Source organism: Dunckerocampus dactyliophorus, chromosome 21, assembly GCF_027744805.1.
Source record: "Dunckerocampus dactyliophorus isolate RoL2022-P2 chromosome 21, RoL_Ddac_1.1, whole genome shotgun sequence".
NCBI classification, from domain to species: domain Eukaryota; kingdom Metazoa; phylum Chordata; class Actinopteri; order Syngnathiformes; family Syngnathidae; genus Dunckerocampus; species Dunckerocampus dactyliophorus.
This window is the reverse complement of record NC_072839.1, coordinates 9,053,118-9,073,274: the sequence shown is the minus strand read 5'-3', so window position 1 is coordinate 9,073,274 and position 20,157 is coordinate 9,053,118. Positions and strand designations below refer to the sequence as shown.

At 46.9% G+C, this 20,157-nt stretch overlaps 1 protein-coding gene across 2 annotated transcripts in view; it reads right to left on the bottom strand.

Moving 5' to 3' along the window:
- ptprn2 (protein tyrosine phosphatase receptor type N2) overlaps nucleotides 1-19,895 on the bottom strand; it is a 125,226-nt gene extending 105,331 nt beyond the window's left edge. The window contains exons 1-4 of one of the 2 annotated variants that reach the window (XR_008567310.1): nucleotides 19,531-19,895; nucleotides 13,446-13,496; nucleotides 10,481-10,597; nucleotides 8,251-8,474 (exon numbers count right to left, since the gene is read on the bottom strand). Coding sequence is in view for 1 of the 2 variants with exons in the window: in XM_054765011.1 (XP_054620986.1) it covers nucleotides 8,251-8,474; nucleotides 10,481-10,597; nucleotides 13,446-13,496; nucleotides 19,531-19,633 (495 nt within the window). In the remaining variant the exon portion in view is untranslated. The remainder of the gene's footprint in view (nucleotides 1-8,250; nucleotides 8,475-10,480; nucleotides 10,598-13,445; nucleotides 13,497-19,530) is intronic. The other variant, XM_054765011.1, reaches the window with a different exon arrangement.
- Between the last annotated feature and the right edge of the window lie 262 nt (nucleotides 19,896-20,157).

Here is a 20,157-nt window from a genome sequence, read left to right as displayed (position 1 = left end):
CTATTTATGGCAGTCGGTTTGGGGATGGGTAAATTACACCACTGTCTAATTTGCATAATTGGCCATGTGCATGTCATTTTTATGAAATGGGGGACTAAAAGTGAACAAAAAAAAACAGTTTAAAAATACAAATGGACTTTCTTCTGTCACTTTTTTGAATGCCAGAAGCAGAGCTGCTTAAATGGGCGAAAGCAGCACCTGCTGCTCGTTGAGAAGAGCCAAAGTTGGAGTCTCTACAAGTGTCTAATAAGGCCAGAAAACGCCAATACATTTGTTGCTAGTCGCTTTTTGGAAAAACAATCTAGAAAAGCGTCACTCTCCGCTCGATCTCCACAGTAGAACTACTGCGTTCTCCGTGGCTTACACTGGCAGCAGGGCTGCTGTTGTCGTCGAGTGGCTTATGTTTGTTGTGACTATAGTTTTCATAAAAAACGTTTTCCTCTCACCTTCTCCTCTTCTTCGCTCCACTGGGGTAACTCTGCTTCATTTTTCTCCAAACCGCACCAACCATTTTTTTCTACCGTCTTCCTGAATCAATCAGTAACATGGAAAAGTCCATTGCATGAGAACGGAGGGGGAAGCGGTCAAAACGATCATGTTATGTGCATTTTGATGTAGGTTTAAACATGCGAACTAAGACTAAAACAGTAATATGTGCTTTAAATCGAAGAAAAGTTTCAGTTTTTCAGTTTTTATGTGACGTTTGGGGACCCTTGGAAATCTCGGCACCCTAGACAATCACCTACGTTTGCCAAAAGGTAATTCTGCCCCTGCTAAATACTCACTAAATATAGTGACAAAGTCCCTAAGTTAGCGACACTGATCCCTCCTGCAACGTCTTCTTATTCGCTAGCAGACCAGGTGCGTGTTAAGAAGCAGAGTTCCAACGCCATCTACTGTACAAAGTTGGAACAACAAGTGTTCGTGGGCGCACCTCGCCTTGAGTGTGATTGGTGGATAATGACAAAGTGTTGGGTGTTGGTGTGGAGAGCGACAGAGAAACTTGTGTGGGATTCTAAAAATACAGTAGCGGAACGCTGCTGTTGACGTGTTAAGGTCGGCAATAAGGTTTAAAACGCATAACCGTAACATTCAAATTCCACTCAGAGAGGCCCAAATGAAGATTCAAAGTCCCGATCTTCTGACTGTGAGGATAACACGCTAACCACTCGGTCACCGTGTGGCATAAATAACAAAAAATGTGTAATTCAGTTAATTTTATTGTACAACTACAGGTACATTTCTTTGGACTAGGCCTGTCACAATAACACATTTTGCTGGTCGATAATTGTGCTACAAATTATCATTGATAATCAATACTATCGGCAACATTTTTTGAGACCATTTTTTCATGAATTATTGTCATGAGAGGTGTGAGTCACATTTGAACCACTAGGTGGTACTCAACCTACATCAACCATGTTGTTCTTTTTAATGTTTCACAGAAACATCACGATTATATGGCATAAAATGGATGCAATATTATTAGTAGTAGTAGTACTGAATGGTTGCATTTGTTTTGCAATGTAGCGAGTGACACTGTCTGTGAGCGCCCACAATTTTGCACTGTTTTGTTTCCATTTACTTTGCCAGCCAATCGCCTCAGTGAGCCTCGACTGTCGGGACAAAGGCTCCGCTGCCCGAGGCGCCTCCATCTGTAGTTTTTTTTTTTATTTTTATTTTTCTTTTCTTTTTTTTTTCTTTTTCTTTTTTTTTTTTTTTTTTTTTTTTTTTTCTCTTTGTTCTTTTCTTTTTTTTTTTTTCTTTTCTTATGTTGTAGGGATTTTATGTTATACGAAGCGTAAAATACATGTAAATAGCCTAATCCGTTCCAAGATCTTCCCAAACTCACCCCTTTGGCCCTTCAAAATATTCAAAGTCCACCAAATATGGTGGGAAAATATAAGAAAACGTTAGCATGAACATAATAGAATAACATTCCAAAATAAAATAAAGTAATAAATAAGATTACTGTAAATGAATCAAACTGAAAAACAAAAACAATCCTACCGTTCACAGGAGCACGAGTGGAGGCAGGAAGGAGGAGGAGGACTAGCCTGAGTCGAAACGCGACTCAAAGAGTCTAAGAGTCAGCTGGTCTCACAGACAAACGCACACGCACTACACGATAATGCTGTGTGCAAAATTTTAATTTGTAACAACTTAATTGTTTAAGTTAGTTTCAGGGGGACTACGAAGAGGGAGGAGGTTGAAGGGACAAGCCTGTCTCTCACACAAACTCACGTACGTGCTGTATAACTCAGCCAATGAGATGAGAGCGGAGGCGGTGCCCCAATAATCAGCCAATGAGAGCGTGAAGCGTCAGAAGGCGTCACCAAGCGCTAAACAAATCGAATTTCTGAACTTGCACCGACTTGACGCTTTACGTTATATGGAATTTTTTTTTTTTTTTTTTTTTCTTCTCTTTTTTTCTTCTTTTTACCTTGATGCTTGTTATAAAGCAAATTTGGAGCGACCGGACCGGAGCAGGAGAGGACAGAGAAGAAGAGAAAAGGAAAAAGGGGGGGGGGGGGGCGAGAGGGGACAAAAACAAAAAAAAGAGAGACAAGAGACAAGGACAACAGCAGCAACAACAACAATTGTGACAGAACAACAGAAACATACAGAACGACATCAGCAAATAAATGTCCGTGACAACTATAAAGACGAACAAGGATAAAGGACAAATCAATATCAACAACCACAATGACAAAGCTGTCAATGACAATCAGACATAATAGCAGTCATGAAATGATGAACTATGACAGTGATCACAATGACAATACTGCATTGAAACAGTCGCACACAATAGCAGTCATGAAATGATGAATTATGATAGTGATCACCATGATAATACCGCATTGAAACAGTCACACATAACTGTAGTAATGAAATGATTATCCATGATAGTGAATAGAATCAAAGTTACTGTAATGCACATCATTGTAAAAAAAAAAAAAAATACATATACACACATATATACATACATACACATACATACACATATATATATACATATATATATATATATATACATATATATATATATATACACACACATACCGCACATACACACATATATATATATATAGTCATACTGCTGATATCACCGTCGCTGTAATAAAACCAACAACATAATAACACCCTGGATAACTCAGTGAGTAATGTGGGGAAGTACGTATGTACTGTGAGTGTGCATATGTACAGGTATCTCTGTATGTAAGGAAGACTTCATATATATATAAAGGTGCAGGAATGTGTGGGCGTGTGATTGTCACTGAGAGTGCATGAAAGGAAAGGGGCCGCCTTCCACCTCCCAGAGAGTCCCGCCCCAAATAGCAAGGCCGGGCCCCGGCCGCCAGAAGGCCACCAGGCCCATAGGGGCAGGCAGCACAAAGATCAGTGCCCCAAGAGCCAGCCCAGAGAGCCCCCCCCCCGGGAAGACCAGTAAGGGGCCGAAGAGAGGTAATCCCAGCCAAGGACAGGGCGCCAGCGGGCCGGAGGACTGCCAACCCCTGAGACCAGCGAGAGATCACACCCCACAAAGGCAGACGGGTACCGGGGGCCACAAACCGGCAGGCCCAGAGACGCCTCCACAGCCGGAAAGAAGCCCGCCCGCGCCGGAAGCGCCAATTCCCGCCCACCGCCACCCCCACCCCCAGGGAGCGGAGCCCGGCCCGCCCCGGGCCAACCCCCGCCCGACCCCCGACACAGGGCCGCCCCGCCAAGGGATGCAGGAGGCACACCCTCCACCCACCCGGCGGAGGCACGGGCGGCAGAGATGTATCGCCCAGCACCTGACCCCACGGAGCAAACCCCTGTATGCCCCCCCCCAAAATAAATAACTAAAATAAATAAATAAATAAAAATACACACACGCACGCACATACACACTCCTACGCACCCACACACACGCACATAAACACTCCTACGCACAAACACACCCCTATGCGCACGCTCATACACCCTCTTACTTACTCAAGCGCGCACACACACACACACACACACACACACACACACACACACACAGTGGTCGACTGCCCGACACCCGGAAGCCCCACCCTATCCCCCGTTGGTAACCCAAGGAGCAGCGGAGCCGGGGACCCCGGGGTCCCAGACATACGACTCAGAACCCAGGGGCGGAGAGCGCAGACCGCCGGGGAGCAGGAAGACACCCGGCCACACCCCCCCAGCGGTAGGACGCCGCCAGCGAGGCAGACAGGGGAGTCAGCGAGGAGGAGAGCGGGAAACCGAGCAGGCAGGCGGGAAAACGGGCGAGCAGCCAGGCGAACCACCACACAGCGCCAACCGACACCCGCGGGCCAGCAAACCCCGAAGAGAGAGCGGGAGCACCACACCCCAAGCCGCAGGGAGGCCAAGCACCAGAGCCGAGAAGGCAAGACCAGCAGCCGACCAGCCGACGGCCCCCACAAACCACCAGAAGCCAGACCAGCCACATGCCACCAGAGCCGACAGCGCACCACCCGCGCACCGGAGCCCCACCCCCGACAAGCCCACAGACAGACCGGGGGAGGCGAGGACACAGACAGCGGCCCGGCAGCGCACAAAGCGCAACGGCGACAGACGCCCAAGCGCCCGGCAGAGCACGACCCCCCCCAGCGAGCCCGGCCCCAGGGCACCCGCCCCCCCACCCCCACCCCGCCACCCAGGCCCACAGTACCCGCAAGCATGACCAAGCCCAACCCACCAGCTGGCCCGGCGCCCCAGCAGCCGCCACAGCGCAGCAACCACCGGCCGCCGCGACAGCACACGGGCCACCCGAAGCACCAGCACCGCCCCCCGGAGACCGCCGAACCCGCCCCAAGAGCGCAGAGGCGCCCGCGGCACGTGTCAGTCCAGGGGGGGCACCGCAAGCCGCCCCCCCCCGGCGCAAGCCCCGGCATCAACAGGCCCCAGAGGGCCACCCCAGGGAAGGGCAGGCGAACCAGACAAGGGCACCCCACAGGCCAGGCCGCCCCGGGCGAGCCACCGCGACGGCCAGGCCCCCGGCCACACCGCCGACCCTGGCGGGCAGACGCCGAGGTGCACAAGGCACCCCAATCCAGCCCGCCCCACCCGTGTATGTGATAAGGTGTGATAGTGTCTATGATGCAATTAAAAATAAATAAATAAATAAATAAATAAAATAAAATAAAAGAGGATGGTGTATCTGTGTGCATGTATATGGAGTGTGTAGTGTGTAGTGTGTAGTGTGTAGTGTAGTGTGGATGATAGCTAATGATGCAATTAAAATCGGGGGACAGCTGCCGCTCGGAGGGCCCCTCACCTGGCCAGCCCCCCCAAACCCTAAGTGTCTACTCTGCGATTAAAATTGGGGGGCAACAGGTCAGTGGCACAGCAGGAGCAAAGGAGCCCCGCAAGGCAGCTCCCCTCCCCAATCACGCCCGACCGTAGGCCACCCCCCAATGTCCTATATATATGTGAGGTGGTGCAGTGGCACAGGAAGGACGGGGGCCCCACACCCCAACGCCGCCCAAACCGAGCAGGGGGGGGACCAAGGACACATGACCGACCGGCCACCCACCACAGCCCAGGCTCGGGCGTGCCGCAGGACACACCACAGGCCCTACCCGGCCCGCCAGGATGCCCAGTCCGGCCCACCCAACCCCCCAGAGGCGATACCCCCAGCGCCCCCCAACACCGGAGCCCCACCGGAGGTAGCGTTCACAGCGCCACCCCCAAACCGCCAAACACCACGGACAAGCCACACGCCCCCAAGGCAGATCCGACCGCCACCAGGACAGCGGGAGCCGCGCCCACGCGCCCCCCGCATACCACCACGGCCGGCAAGGGAGCAACACCACGACGACCACAAGAGCACCGGACCCCACATAGAGCGGAGCACGGCCGCACCCACGAAGCACGCAGGCCAGAGGCGCCAGGGAGGGACAGAGAAGCAAGCACCGCACGACCGGGCCCGCGAGAGGAGCGGCCCCCCGCCCGGCGCCCAAGCAGATGCCCCCGCCCGCCCCGCCCCCCGCCACGCCACAGACCGGCCACCGCCCCACCCCCCGCCCATCCACCAACACGCCAAGGGGGAAACCCCGGAGGGAGGGAGACAACCGCCGGCCCGGAAGCAAGGACCAGCCTGACACCAGCAGGCAGCAGGGACCGCCCGCCAGCCCCCCGCCAGCCCGACCCCCAAGCCCCCGGCCAAAGCCACCCCCCGACCGCCCCACCCCGGAGCAAGCATCCTCCCGCCGATCCCGGGAAGCACCACGCAGATGGACACCACGCCGCCCGCCCCCACGCGCAACCCGCCCACGGCCCCCACACGCCCCACCCACCGAGCCACAGCGGCCCCGTCCCTGAGGGGAGAAAGCAAGGGATCCCCCCCACCCCAGCACCACGCACCCCCCACCCCGAGCCCAAACCGCACATCCGCGACCCCCACCTCCGCGCCCCCCGTCACCCGGGGGACAGCCACAGGCGCCGGAGGATAACAGGCAGCTCCCACCTATCACACATACACCACACACATAAATCAGTGAAATAAAATAAAATAAAATAAAATAATTAAAAAAAAAAAAATAAAATAAAAATAAATAAATAAAAAGGGGCAACCCAAACCACCCTCCCACCCAGGGGAGATGGCTCCGCGGGGGCAGCTGGGCTCAGGCACCCGCGCCCCCACCAGGGGGAGAGGCCGGCCCCCACACCCCACACCGGACGGCCCCACGCGGCAGCCGAGCAGGAGGGCCCAGGGCAGTCCCCACCCCACCCCCAGAGGCAAAGGAGGCGAGGGAGAGCCAGCGCCACCAGCCGCACACGGGCCCCCCCAGCAGCAGTAGGCGCCCGGCACCCGCAGGATGCAGCACCCCATCCACCCACCACCCCGGAGGCCAACCAACGCCGCCCCCTGGGCGACCCCCCCGACCCCGCCCCCGCCCCATCACCCGACCCGGACCCCTCCCCACCCCCACCCACCAGCCCCCCCAGGCAGGCAGCCCAGCAAAGAAGACCCGGGACACCAAGCCCGCCACCGTCCGCCCCCGAGGTACCAGGCCCACCCAGCGACCAGGACCACACCCCACGCCAGATGAACGAGACCCCCAGGGGCAGAGACAGATGCCCTCACCCCCCTGAGAGTCAGGTCAGGGAATTAATTATTGGTGCCCATATAGACTGAAATTCTGACATTTGTTCTTTAGATTCAGCAGACATTCTCTCCATAGCTATATGATCTAACAAAAGATTTTTGTAAAGAGCTATGTTCAGTTTCTTCCTTGATTTCCAATTGATGAGAATGGTTTTCTTGGCGATGCTTAATGCAGTGATGAGAAGCTGTGTTTGATTTGTTTCTACATCAATTGTGGAGAGATCGCCCAGCAGGCATAGTAAAGGAGAGGTAGGAATGGAGAACCCAAGTGCCAAAGATAGGTACTCACACACTCCGTGCCAAAAATTTTTAATGGGAGCACAGGTCCACATGGAGTGTAAGTAGTCATCTATTCTATGGTCTGAGCAGTGTGTACAGATGTTAGAGTCAGTAGTTTTTTTTTTTAATGTACCTTAACAACTGAAGAAACAAGTGTGGTCTAATCATTTTTTCCACGACTGTAGACATATCTCACAGAAAAATGAAAGGATGCAGAGGCTACGTTGATACATTGTGTACATTAAAGATGCTAATAGCGATCCAGTGTAGGTCAGTATACTATATTATTAGGTATACAAGCTTTGTGTCATGGGTGACAAAGCAAATTAATACAATATCCAATAAAGCTTGTTTTATTTTTACAAAATGCAGAGGGGCATTTGGGCCACACTGTGAAGTGTAAGGTTGCTGACAAGTACAACAGTAAGTTGAAGAGTGTGAACGATTGTTTTATTTGTAATTAAGTCAAGTTCCTTATTGGTTGAAATGCAGTGTAAATAGGTCCAGAACATTGGCGACACACTGCTTTCATCTTATCCGCTTGTCTTTGTTCGTTTACGTATTACATAAGGCCAAGTGTTCCCAAACAGAAGACTTTAACCAGAGGATGTTTTCAAGCTGACTGTCCCATTGGCTAATGACAAAGCTCGAAGTGACGGTCACACCCACTTGAGTGACAGGAAGAGGAAGTGAGACGCACTTATGCTTAGAAAACACTCGAAAACAATGTCAAAAAACAAAACACTGCAAGGATTGAGAGTTTATTTATCAGTACTGTATCAAATATTAAACATATATCCTTATAAGGGACATATTAGGTTATTCACTTAGTCACTGGTAGCGCTGCTTACCTGAGCATCGTCTGTGTCTTGCTGGGCTGGCAGGACGTGGATGCCTTTCAGGAGCTGCTGAAGGTTCCTGCTCAGCTCCGCTTGCCCAGGCTTCACTTTCCTGTCTGCGGCCCTGTCGTAGGGCACGAGGGGCGCCGATGCCCGATGGCCGAGGGGAACGCTCCTCAGCTTGGACAGCTCTCGAGAGATCACCTGCTGGGTGAGGTCATCTTGCCATGTCAGCCCTGCAAGAGGTATAAGAAGAACACTGAGAAGACTGCTGCTTTGCTAGCTAAGTTAGCTTAGTGCCTTTCCTCCCAGTCAGTAAGTCATCAAATAAACACACACACAGTGTCAGTGTTCAGCCTTGCCAGCATCTCTGCTAATTGCTAACACATAGCTGGGATGCTGGAGTCCTGGGCCAGGCGGCTAGCAGAACACGGAAAGAAAACATGGCCTGGTGAGCCAAGAGGACGTAAAAATACCAGTGGCAAAAATAACAGGAGCACAACATGACTGGATCTTTGTCAAAGATGTTGACATGTGGGCGTCATGATGTGAGGCATCCAGGGCAGATGCCTGCACACATTGCTGGCAGCGCTGAAAGACGTGTCGTCTCTTTATCAGGATGCGGCTCAGCCATCCGTACAGCAATGACAGCAATTCCTATTTGCGGTGACTACGTTTCAAAGTAGACATGGAGTTACTCACTTGGTCAACAGGGGGCACTGTCAGGATGCTGCCACAGAAGAACAGTAAAAAAGAGGTTTAACAAAAAGCCTACTCATATACTCTTATGTACAGTAAGCTACTAAACAGTCTCTATGTGGTCATGGAGACATTTGGTCATGTGACTATGATGTCACAGTCGCTGCACTTGATGGCTGTGATGATGACTATCTTGTTGTCTTTGAAAATCCTTGGCTAGCAGTATCATACAATGTCACAACATCATGTAACTACATCTGTTTGGCCTTACTGCCACCCGCAGGACCAGAGTGAAACTGTAGGACCAAAATAAGAAAATAAAAACTCACCAAATTAATCATTCAAGCCCTGCCACTCATTGCCTGCTAGCAATGGCGTCTCTGATAATGAACGCCTTTCCTGTGTGTTTGAACATTTACGGAAAAATCTTGCCATTGTTTAGGTACATTTTACGGTTAGTGTACAATATGGCGCACGTCTTGTCAGGTTTTTAATGTTTTAGTGTTCTTAATGCATTTTTATCACTAAACGTCCATGGCTTCAACACAGAAGCTAGCTTGCTAAGTTACAAAATGGCAACCGGAACCGAAAGTCAGCTACGTAGCCCGGTTGACTCTCAAAAATGCTAACACAAAACCCATTTTAATAGTTTTACGTGCATAAAACAATTCTAAATGCATATAAGTGATGAATGAAGAGGATAAATGAACATTTAAAGGTTACTTTTACCTTCATTGAGGATGTGATTGGTGTTCCCAAAGACACAATGTGGCAGCGAGACAAAACACGGACCCCCACCTTCCTGGTTTGTCATCTGTATACCGTATTGTGTTTTTCACCTTCTTGATCAAAACGCTGCCGCTTGAAACTTTCTGTGGCTCCATTTTGTGTTATTGAGGTGACAAACACCATTGGAAGGTGGTGTGTGCGTGGCGTCTCGCTGCCACATGGCGTCTTTGGGAACACTCACATCAAGAGCCACGTCTTCAATGAAGGTAAAGCTAACTTTAAATGTTCATTTATAACTTTCATACACCGTTTATATGCATTTTACTGCAAGTAAAGCTATCCTTGTAAACTATAAAAACGTGTCTCGGGTCAACATTTTTGGCCTTCTTGGACAAATGAACTGGATTTACATTATTTCTTATGGGAAAAATTGTCGGGACATTCTGGAACAGATTAATGACACAAACCAAGGTTCATCACATTGTAAGGATGTTTACAATGTAATCACAGCTAAATAAACCACCACTAGGACAAGAAAAAAGACGATTTTACTTTGAAAAGAGCCTGCTGCCTTTACAAGACCCATAGTGGATTCCTGGAAATAAATCAAGTGATGATGTCAGACGTTGGGAGCCATCCTGACTGACGACTTTCGATGGAAAAGTAAACACCATCAATGATGAAGGTGACTACTGCCACCTGGTGGTCTAACAAGCTTTCAACATGTCACAATAAACATGACAACCACACAGGCGGACGTATAGGTACACAAATAGATGGAGACATCAAGATAGTCAATGTGTGCAGCGTGTACCTCTGTGCGCCAGTTTGTGCAGGAGCATGGTGAGTTTCTGCAGGCCGGAAGAAGAAAGGTCGTAAGTGTTGAGCGGCTGAGCAGCAGTCAGCTCCTGACATCTTCCAAACACTCCATCTGCAAGAAGAAGACAAAAGTGTCCATGCTTGTTTGCAAAGAGGAGGACATGACAGTCACATGACTGCTCATCTACGCCGCCAGCCCGCCGCCCATGTGTTGACTGGCGTTCATTTGCTGCTCTTCGCATTCATCATGTGACGCCTTGTCATGGCAACCATGGCAACAAGCGTCCTCCTCCAACAGCTCTGTGTCCATAATGTTCGGCGATACAGAATGTATGATAATAATATTCATTCATTTATTATGCCGCTTGTCCTCACTTCGGGGGTATGCTGGAACCTATCCCAGCGAGAGTCGGGGTACACCCTGGACAGGTCGCCAGCCAATCGAAGGGCACATCTCCTGACTGTGTGGCCAACATGCTAACCACTAGGCCACCGTTTATATGAATGTGTACGTGTGTGTGTGTGTGGGGGGGGGGGGGGGGGGTTAAGCACTTTTAATGATGAAGACGTTAAATGTTGCTAGATTCCGGCTGCCTGTCTGTTACGTCATCACCACGCTCAGGGCAGTTCCGGCTTGATTGACGCCCTGGGCGGACGATGCTATGGCGTCCCCATAACAACCCCGCCTCCCAAGACCAATTCACACTAATAGCTTTTCTTTACAAAGACTATTTTTTTACTATATTAAAATGCACATTATCCCCAAAAGAATGACATTTTTTAACTTTGTAATGAATCTGGTGGGCGTTTCGTTTGATCACGTCTGAGCAGCATGAGGGCGCTAGTATCCCGCCTGTAGAGGGCGCCCATCTGCCACACATAGAAAATGAGCGCGTTACACGGGATTTTTTTTTCTTTAGTCCTCCGCGTGCCAGGAAGAGAATGCAGCCCATGTGACCCATAGCTTGAACCGCCGCTGAGCTCGCTAGCTTGTCATCGGGCAAGATTTTCAACACATCAATAAAACATGCGTACATTATAGAGATCTCATTTATCTTATTTATTATGTATTGCTTAAAACGATGACAGGAACAACGTCAAATTAAAAGCACGAAATGAATAAAGAACCAGCGTCCACCAGAACGAGCCTGGAGTTTGTTTTTCAATACAAATGTGCACATTAGCACTCAGTACGCTCATCAAATCTTACCTTTACGCATTCCCACATAGTATCAGAATTTGGGACCAAATACGAGATGAAAGAAAAAGGGTAAAAATACTGTATAGTGCAACATAAGACAAAGTTAGAAGGTGCATTCAAGGACTGTCAAACAAAGTGGGACAAAATGCCACTCGCATTAAACATGTAAAAACTAGGGGATTTTTAACTGTATCTTATTTTTTGAATCTATTTTGAATAATCGGTGCAGGGTACAATGAAAGCTCAATGCTTTCAAGGCATTCTGGAGACAAATGTGTTGCCCATTGTCAGAAAACTTGGTCTCAGTCGCATGTCAAGGGTCTTACATACGCCACAATCACAATTTTCGGTTAATGTAAAAAATCTACGCCAAAATTTTGCCTTGGCTTGTGTACATTCTCTGGCTGGCGCACAATATGGTGCATGTCTTGTCGTGCTGTTAATAGACTGCGAGTCCAACTGTGTTCTTAATGTATTTTTACAACAAAACGTCCTTGTTAGCATGCTATGAGCCAGCCGCTACATGGAAACAGGATCCGAGAAGTCTGTTGTGTCGCCTGTCTGTGATGTCACCTCAAAACTGTTAACACAAAACACATTTTTATAGTTTCCCAATTATACTTAATAAGCAGGGAAGCCCAGACTTCCTTGTCCCCGGCCACTTCGTCCTCCTCCTCCTGGCGGATCCTGAGGCGTTCCCAGGCCAGTTGAGAGACATAGTCTCTCCAACGTGTCCTGATTCTTCCCTGAGGCCTCCTACCTCCCCAGTGAGGCGTCCGGGAGGCATCCTGACCAGATGCCCAAGTCACCTCATCTGGATCCTCTCAATGTGGAGGAGCAGCGGTTCAACTCCAAGTTTTTCCCCGGATGGCGGTGCTTCTCACCTTATCTCTAAAGGAGAGCCCAGCCACCCTATGGAGAAAAATCATTCCGGCCGCTTGTACCCGCGATCTTGTCCTTTCGGTCACTACCCAAAGCTCACGACCATAGGTGAGGGTAGGAACTAGGAACGGAGATCGATGGGAAAAACTGAGAGCTTTGCCTTTCGGCTCAGCTCCCTCTGATGCCGAGTCTGCATCACTGCTGACGCCGCACCAATCCGCCTGTCGAGCTCACGTTCTATCCTTCTATCCTAAATGAACATTTAAGGCTGCGTTTACTTTCATTGAAGATGTGACCGTTCCCAAAGACACGATGTGGCAGGGAGCTCCACACGGACACTGCCTTCCTGTTTTGTCATGGGTTATTTCCTGAATTCAATCATGTTCCTCACTTCAATTACCCAAAACGGTTAAATGACAAAAAAAAAAGGTGAGAAGCACAATTGAAATTAATAAATAACCTATGAAAAAACATGAAGGTTGTGTCCGTGTTGAGCTCGCTGCCACATAGTGCCCTCGGGAGCAGTCATGTCCTCATTTGTCCCTTTCATTTATCGTTTATATGCGTTCAGTTAGCTTTATGCGCGTAAAACTATAAAAACGTGTTTTGTGTTAACATTTTTCAGAGTCAACCGCTGATAACATCACAGACGGGCGACACCGCTTACTTTCAGTTCCTGTTTCCAAGCTAATAGGACGCTAACAAGGACCGAAAAACAACACAAATTGCGGCGTGCGCTACCCGAGTTTCCACTGTACTGCGATGAATTATATGGAATACTAGATCCATTATTTCTTCACTTATTTCAATTGCTGCCATTGATGTTGAGGTGTGAGAGGTTTTTCCAAGGATTTTTGAAAATTGTGATCGGTCTTACCATTGAGACAGAACTGATACGGTCCACAGAGGTCATCTTCAAACAGGCAACCTGAAAGCACAAAACGACACTGAATGCATTGCAACATCAACATTAAACCTTTACTCACTGGCAGAACTCATTCAATCGCAGCCATTTTTCAAAACATAACCCCTTCAGTACCGGCCATTTAGACAATTTTGACTGATCTTTCAAGGCACACGGAATATTGTGTTCTTTGTGTTCTCTACCAAAAGAAAGATTACACTCCCGTCCTTTCATCAGAAAAAAAAGTTTGTTTCTACCTTTTTCCGTTCTCTAGTAATCAGCAGTAGAACATAGGTAAGTTTCAGGAAAATATCAGTTCCTGACTACAAAAGGGACAAAACCAGCTTTTTGTGCAGATACATTTCAAACATAACTTTCACCTTGACACAAATATTTTTTTGCTTTTATGACAGCTCAAATACCTTAACAACGATACCATCATAAACAACACAAAAAAGAGGTTGTTTTACGTCAAATAATTTATTTGCAAATATAATACCATTAATTTAAGTTTTCACATTTGGAACAGAGCCATGTGTGTGTGTGCATGCGTTAAAAGTTCCCTGCAATGCGTAACCTTCTGCACGCTACACTCCTCCACTCTCGCTTCCTCCCCCCCTGTCATGAGCGACTTGTCTGTTAACATGATCCCTGCCGAGCTCTTATCAAATGCACTTCTGCCACCTTGTGGCCGTTTTTATGGCTTAAAAGTGCTCGGAAGCGAAATGCATCAGTGGAGAGTTGCATCATCACCTCTTTTTGCCTCTTACGCAAAAAAAAAAACGTAAAAACATGCAAGTACTAAGTCAGGTCTAAGCGCTGTTTAGTGTCCCCCCCGAATAAAACGCCATTTTAACAATGTAACAAACTATTATATTTGACAAATACAATTGATAAATTTAGAATTGTTTAATGTTTGAAATAAAATAAGACCAGTGTGACAGGACTTAAGTCACAGAAAAAGAGTGCTGGCATTGCATTCAGGATTTAGTCGCCGCACAGAAATGTAACCCGCATGCTTGTTGTTAAATACGCAAATAGATGCATTCACTGAGGCAAATTCTGTGGAAAAAAATAGTTGTTGATGACACATTTTACTCAACAGATTCACTGAAAATCTCAAAAGTCTTTTCAAGTCATCAGACTACAGTCCAAGTCGAGTCATGATGATTTTTGTCAAGTCGAGTCCAAAGGAATGAGTGGAGACAGAAGAGTGATGCACCTTCCTTTGCATCCCGGAGAAGGCCGGCTAGGCCGGCATCAACGTGTGGGCTTGTTCTTTAACACCACAGCCTCCAGACAACAACCACGCAGGCATGAAGACAACACGAGGGGCGGCGCACGCCAACAAAGAAAGATCAGGCAGGTGGCCTCCTGACGACAGCAGCCCGGCCGTCAATGAATTCAAGATGGCCTCGTCGCCATGGCAACAGAGGAAGCAGAAATAGCACGGCGGAGACGTTGCCTCGTTTTCTCTCCCAGCTCAACATCAACGCGAGCTCTTCGTCTCACACGGCAGCCGCTAGCATCGGCGTAGCACGGTCGGCTCACCGTGTTTACGGCAAAGCGTTCCAGGTGTGGTGTTTCTCGCAGATGCGTGATTATCGCACACATGCGTGGCTGCCTCCTTAAGGATTCGCTGCTGAGACCTACTGTCCTGCTTTCAATTCATCAGCATCTTCTCATCTCTTCTTCCAGCACATTCAAAGCTTTTTATTTGACATCCCTGACTCACAGTTTACAACAGAAATGTCCAACCTTTTTCCACGTACGTTCAAACTGAAGGAAACCAGTCAAGTTGGAATGAGTATTATGCCCCCGGGCCGAGAGAAAATGAGCAGCGGGCCACACTTCAGGCACCCCTGTTTTAGACCAACTTCCTGTGAGTGAGGAGAAGCAACATGCACGTCTTGCGAGCAGCCTAAATATTCCTGACTTCCTGCCTCCCACACGTCAAAACATTCTATTCTTATTTAATAAGAATTGACTCTTTACACATTTATACATTTTCTGTATAAACCACCACAAGCCGCCCTTCCGCTTAGACTGCACTGACAAAAGTAATGGAACACATGCAGGGAAGAAAACATGGGCTTTTCCTGCAAGAACAGTTCTTTTCTGCTGGTTTTCATTGAAGATAGATTTTTTTTTTTAAACTTTTCTTTAAGCTGCATTTCAGGGTGAATGACGCAATATCTGTGCAAGTTTCTCCCACGCTGCAGCAGCACTGACGTATGTGCTCGTGTGTGTGTGTGTGTGTGCGCACAATGCTTCCAAACATGTCCAATGTGAATCAAGAGCAGCAAAAAACATAATACTGCATACGCAGGGGTGTGAAAAAGTGTTTGCCCCCCTTTCGGATTTCTTATTTTTTTGCATGTTTGTCACACTTCAATGTTTCAGATCATCAAACAAATTTAAATATTAGTCAATGACAACACAACTGAACACAAAATGCAGTTTTGAAATGAAACTTTTTATTACTAAGGGAGAAAAAAATCCAAACAAACATGGCCTTGTGTGAAAAATTGATTGCCTCTCCTGTTAAAACATAACTTAACTGAAATTAATTGAGATCTATCAGTGTGGAAAAGGTTATAGAGCCATTTCTAAAGCTTTGGAACGCCAGCAAATCACAGTGAGAGCCATTATTCACAAATGGCGAAAACATGGAACAGTGTTGAACCTTCCCAGGAGTGTGTGGCCAACCAGGTCTCACTTGCATCAGTTAAGGTCAGTGTTCATGATTCCACCATAAGAAAGACACTGGGCAAAAATGGCCTGCATGGCCAAGTTCCAAGACGAAAACTATAACAAAAACAATATAAGGCTCGTCTCAATTTTGCCAGAAAACATCTTGATGAACCCCAAGACCTTTGGGAAAATACTCTGTGGTCTGACGAGACAAAAGTAAAACTTTTTGGAATGTGTGTGTCCCATTACATCTGGCGTAAAAGTACCAACAGTAAAATATGGTGGTGGTAGTGTGATGGTCTGGGGCTGTTTTGCTGCTTCAGGACCTGGAAGACTTGCTGTGATAAATGGAACCATGAATTCTGCTGTCTACCAAAAAATCCTGAAGGAGAATGTCCGGTCATCTGTTGGTGACCTCAAGCTGAAACCAACTTGGGTTCTGCAGCAGGACAATGATCCAAAACACACCAGCAAGTCCACCTCTGAATGGCTGAAGAAAAACAAAATGAAGACTTTGGAGTGGCCTAGTCAAAGTCCTGACCTGAATCCTATTGAGATGCTGTGGCATGACCTAAAAAAGGCGCTTCGTGCTGGAAAACCCTCCAATGTGGCTGAATTACAACAATTCTGCAAAGATGTGTGATTGCAGTTGCTGCTGCTAAGGGTGGCCCAACCAGTTATTAGGTTTAGGGGGCAATCACTTTTTCCCCACAGGGCCATGTAGGTTTGGATTTTGGGTTCAGTTGTATTGTCATTGACTAATATTTAAATTTGTTTGATGATCTGAAACATTTAAGTGTGACAAACATGCAAAAAAATAAGAAATCCGGAAGGGGCAAACATTTCTTCACATCATCGTGCGCTTACTGATGTTAACATGCGCTCCCTAAGACACGTGAAATAAGTCATGCCACAACCTGCACCACAGAACCTTCTTTGCCAAGTTTAACTTGAGAGCGTCACCACGCAATGTACTGTATGTACACAAGCTGGCCAAAAACTAAATCAGCAAATAATGTTGGAGTTTCTGCAGGTGAAAGAATGAGGTCTGATACTGAATGACCATCTTATTCCATGCATGCCGTTTTTCTTCCCTAATGAGGTACGTATATTCCAAGATGACACTATTGGGATTTCAGTGGGCTCAAATTGTGAAACAACGCTTCAAGTCATCATTTTCACACATGGATTGGCCACCACAGAGTCCAGGCCTAAACCCCATTGACAATCTTTGGGATGTGCTGGATTCATCAATGCAAAAAATGCTAAATGAATGCAACTACATCAATCATTGTTGTGACACTGCAGAACCTTGTGGAAACCATGACACAGCAAATGTGTGCAGTAATAAATACGTAATTTTACAGTGTCTGACTTTTTTTTTTTTTTAGCCAGGCAGTGTATTTACACTCAACAAAAATATAAATGCAACTTTCATGAACTCAAATACCATATACAATAATCCCTCACTTATCATAATATAATTGGTTGTGATTAGTGAATTTCCACAAGTAGGATTCCTGATTTATGAATGGAATAATTTCGCATTTAGTGCATAGAAAACCTGTTTACGACCTTCTAAATGTAGTTTTTAACATTAGAGCCCTCTAGACATGAACTAACACCCCTATAGTCACCTTTACACTCGTATTACCCAAAATAGTGAACACAAATATGAGAAAATAAGCCGTTTAACTCATTCAATCCAAGCCAATTTTTCAAAATACAACCCCTTCACTACTGGCCATTTTAGACAATTTTTCAAGGCACACAGACTATTCTATGGCAATATAAGCATGGAACCTACCAAAAGATTAGACTACTGTCTTTCATCAGAAAAAAAAATGTTTGTTTCTAGGTTTTTTCCCGTTCTTTAGTAATCAGCAGTAAAACAGGTAAGTTTCAGGAAAATATCAGTTCCCGACTAAAACAGAAAATCTGCTTTTCGTGAAGAGATACATTTCAAGCATAACTTGCACTGTGACACAGATTTTTTGCTTTTGTGACAGCTCAAATATCTAAACAACTATCCCAACATAAACACAAAACAGGGTTGTTTTACATCAAAATAACAATACATTTACAAATATAACACCATGAACTATTTACAGTTTTCACATATGGAACTAAACCGTGTGTATGCATGTGTGTGTACGCGTGCATGCGTTAAAATTTCCCTACAATCATAACCTTCTGTACGCTACACTCCTCCATGCTCTTCCACTTCCTCCTTGCTGTCCAGTGTGTTTTCACACGCAAATGATCTATGCTGAGCTCTTAATGAATGCAGTTCTGCCACCAAGTAGCCGTTTTTTATGGCTTACAACTGCTTGAAAAGTTACTTATTTTAGTCTGCAGTTGCGTCTTCACCTCTTTTTGCCTCTCACGCAAAAAACGTATTAATACATCTTTGGTATTAAATTAGTTAAGCTATAAATAAGACACATGCTTGTGTGTGTTGCTTTAAATGTGTTCCCTGGTGGAGCAGAGTGAGTGACATTAGAGTTTCGCAGTTGAGTTTAAGTTTGCCGTGGGTTTCGGCCACAACAGTCACCCGTGTTTTTATTAGGGATTATTTTATTGCGCCTGTTGTGAGATAATTAAAATCTGCAATAAAAGCCTGTCCCGGTGATCAAGTCTGGTGCTTGTGTGTCTCACTGAACATTACTGACACCTGCGTAGAATACCGCATATCTTCAACGTCTTTGAATGCATCTTTTGAAGGCCTTAAACTTGTATTTTAGAGAAATTGTAAATAGTCTTTTGTCTATATCTACCCTGCAATTGGCTGGCAACCGGTCCAGGGTGTACCCCGCCTTTTGCCTGAAGACAGCTGGGATAGGCTCCAGCATATCCAGCACACTCGTGACCCAAGTGAGGACAAGAAGTACAGAAAATGGACCCAACGTGTTTTTTTTTGTTTTTTTCCCATTGGAGCCACAACACAACACCGTTGTTGAACCACCTCTCACAGCCAAACAGTGAACATTTCCAATTCAATAGAATTATTTTATGATTCTAATCATTTTGCATAGCATACAATTTGAAAAATAAAAAAGGAACTGTTTATTAGCAAGATCTAAAAATAGTTCTATTTCAGTGAGCATCCATCAATAAACCCGAGAGCTAAGTAGGGTACCCCAAATTTGTCAGCATGAAGCACAACAATAATAATGAAGCTGTTAAATTAATGAACATATTAATTATGATGTTTGGAAAGGCAGAATGTTAGGTGTGTCTCATGTGGTGTCTGGCCCTGAAAGGATTCTTATGTAACTTTCTGATGCTTGGACGTCACCTTGCAGAACAACATCACTTATTTCTACGCTTGCTGAGGAAAAATGCAAGTTGCAGAGATGCTCACCAAATGTTGTGTCGGCGCAGGCAGGTGATGTCAGGCTGGCGGCCAAGACGAGGGCGACGACGGGGCGCCAAGGGGACGCCATCGCGCTGCTGCGTCCTTCCATGGCCGCCTCACAAGCGCATCACCTCCGCCACGCCAGCCGGGAGCTCCTGGGCCATGTCTGAAGCAGGACGAGGCTTGAATGGAGAAAAAGAATCAGCGCCAACAACAGACAGCAGCCCCTCCTTAAATGCGTGACGTCACACTGTCGTGGAGGGGAAACGTGCAGGACGAGCAGGGCCGCATCTCACGTTGCAATGAAGGGGGGCACCTGGCTGTGGATAAAACACGTCCTCAGAGGCGCAAAAAGTGGGTATGCAGTATATGTGGCGACTGGGGCGCTGCGCACGAGGGGGCGCTAAAGCGATGGTGGTGGGGGATTTATTTCGAGTAGGCATTTTCTGTATTTAACAGCTGCATGTGTAAATAATGTGATCAAGACTGATTAGGCTTCCACCCCCAACCCACACACACTCTAAAATCAATCATTTTACCTCCAAAGTGTGCAGCACGTGTTTTAAAAAGGGTCGGAGGAGGATAAGAGGGAGGCCATTCAACTTGTCAACCTTCCCAAATGTTTTCCAGGAT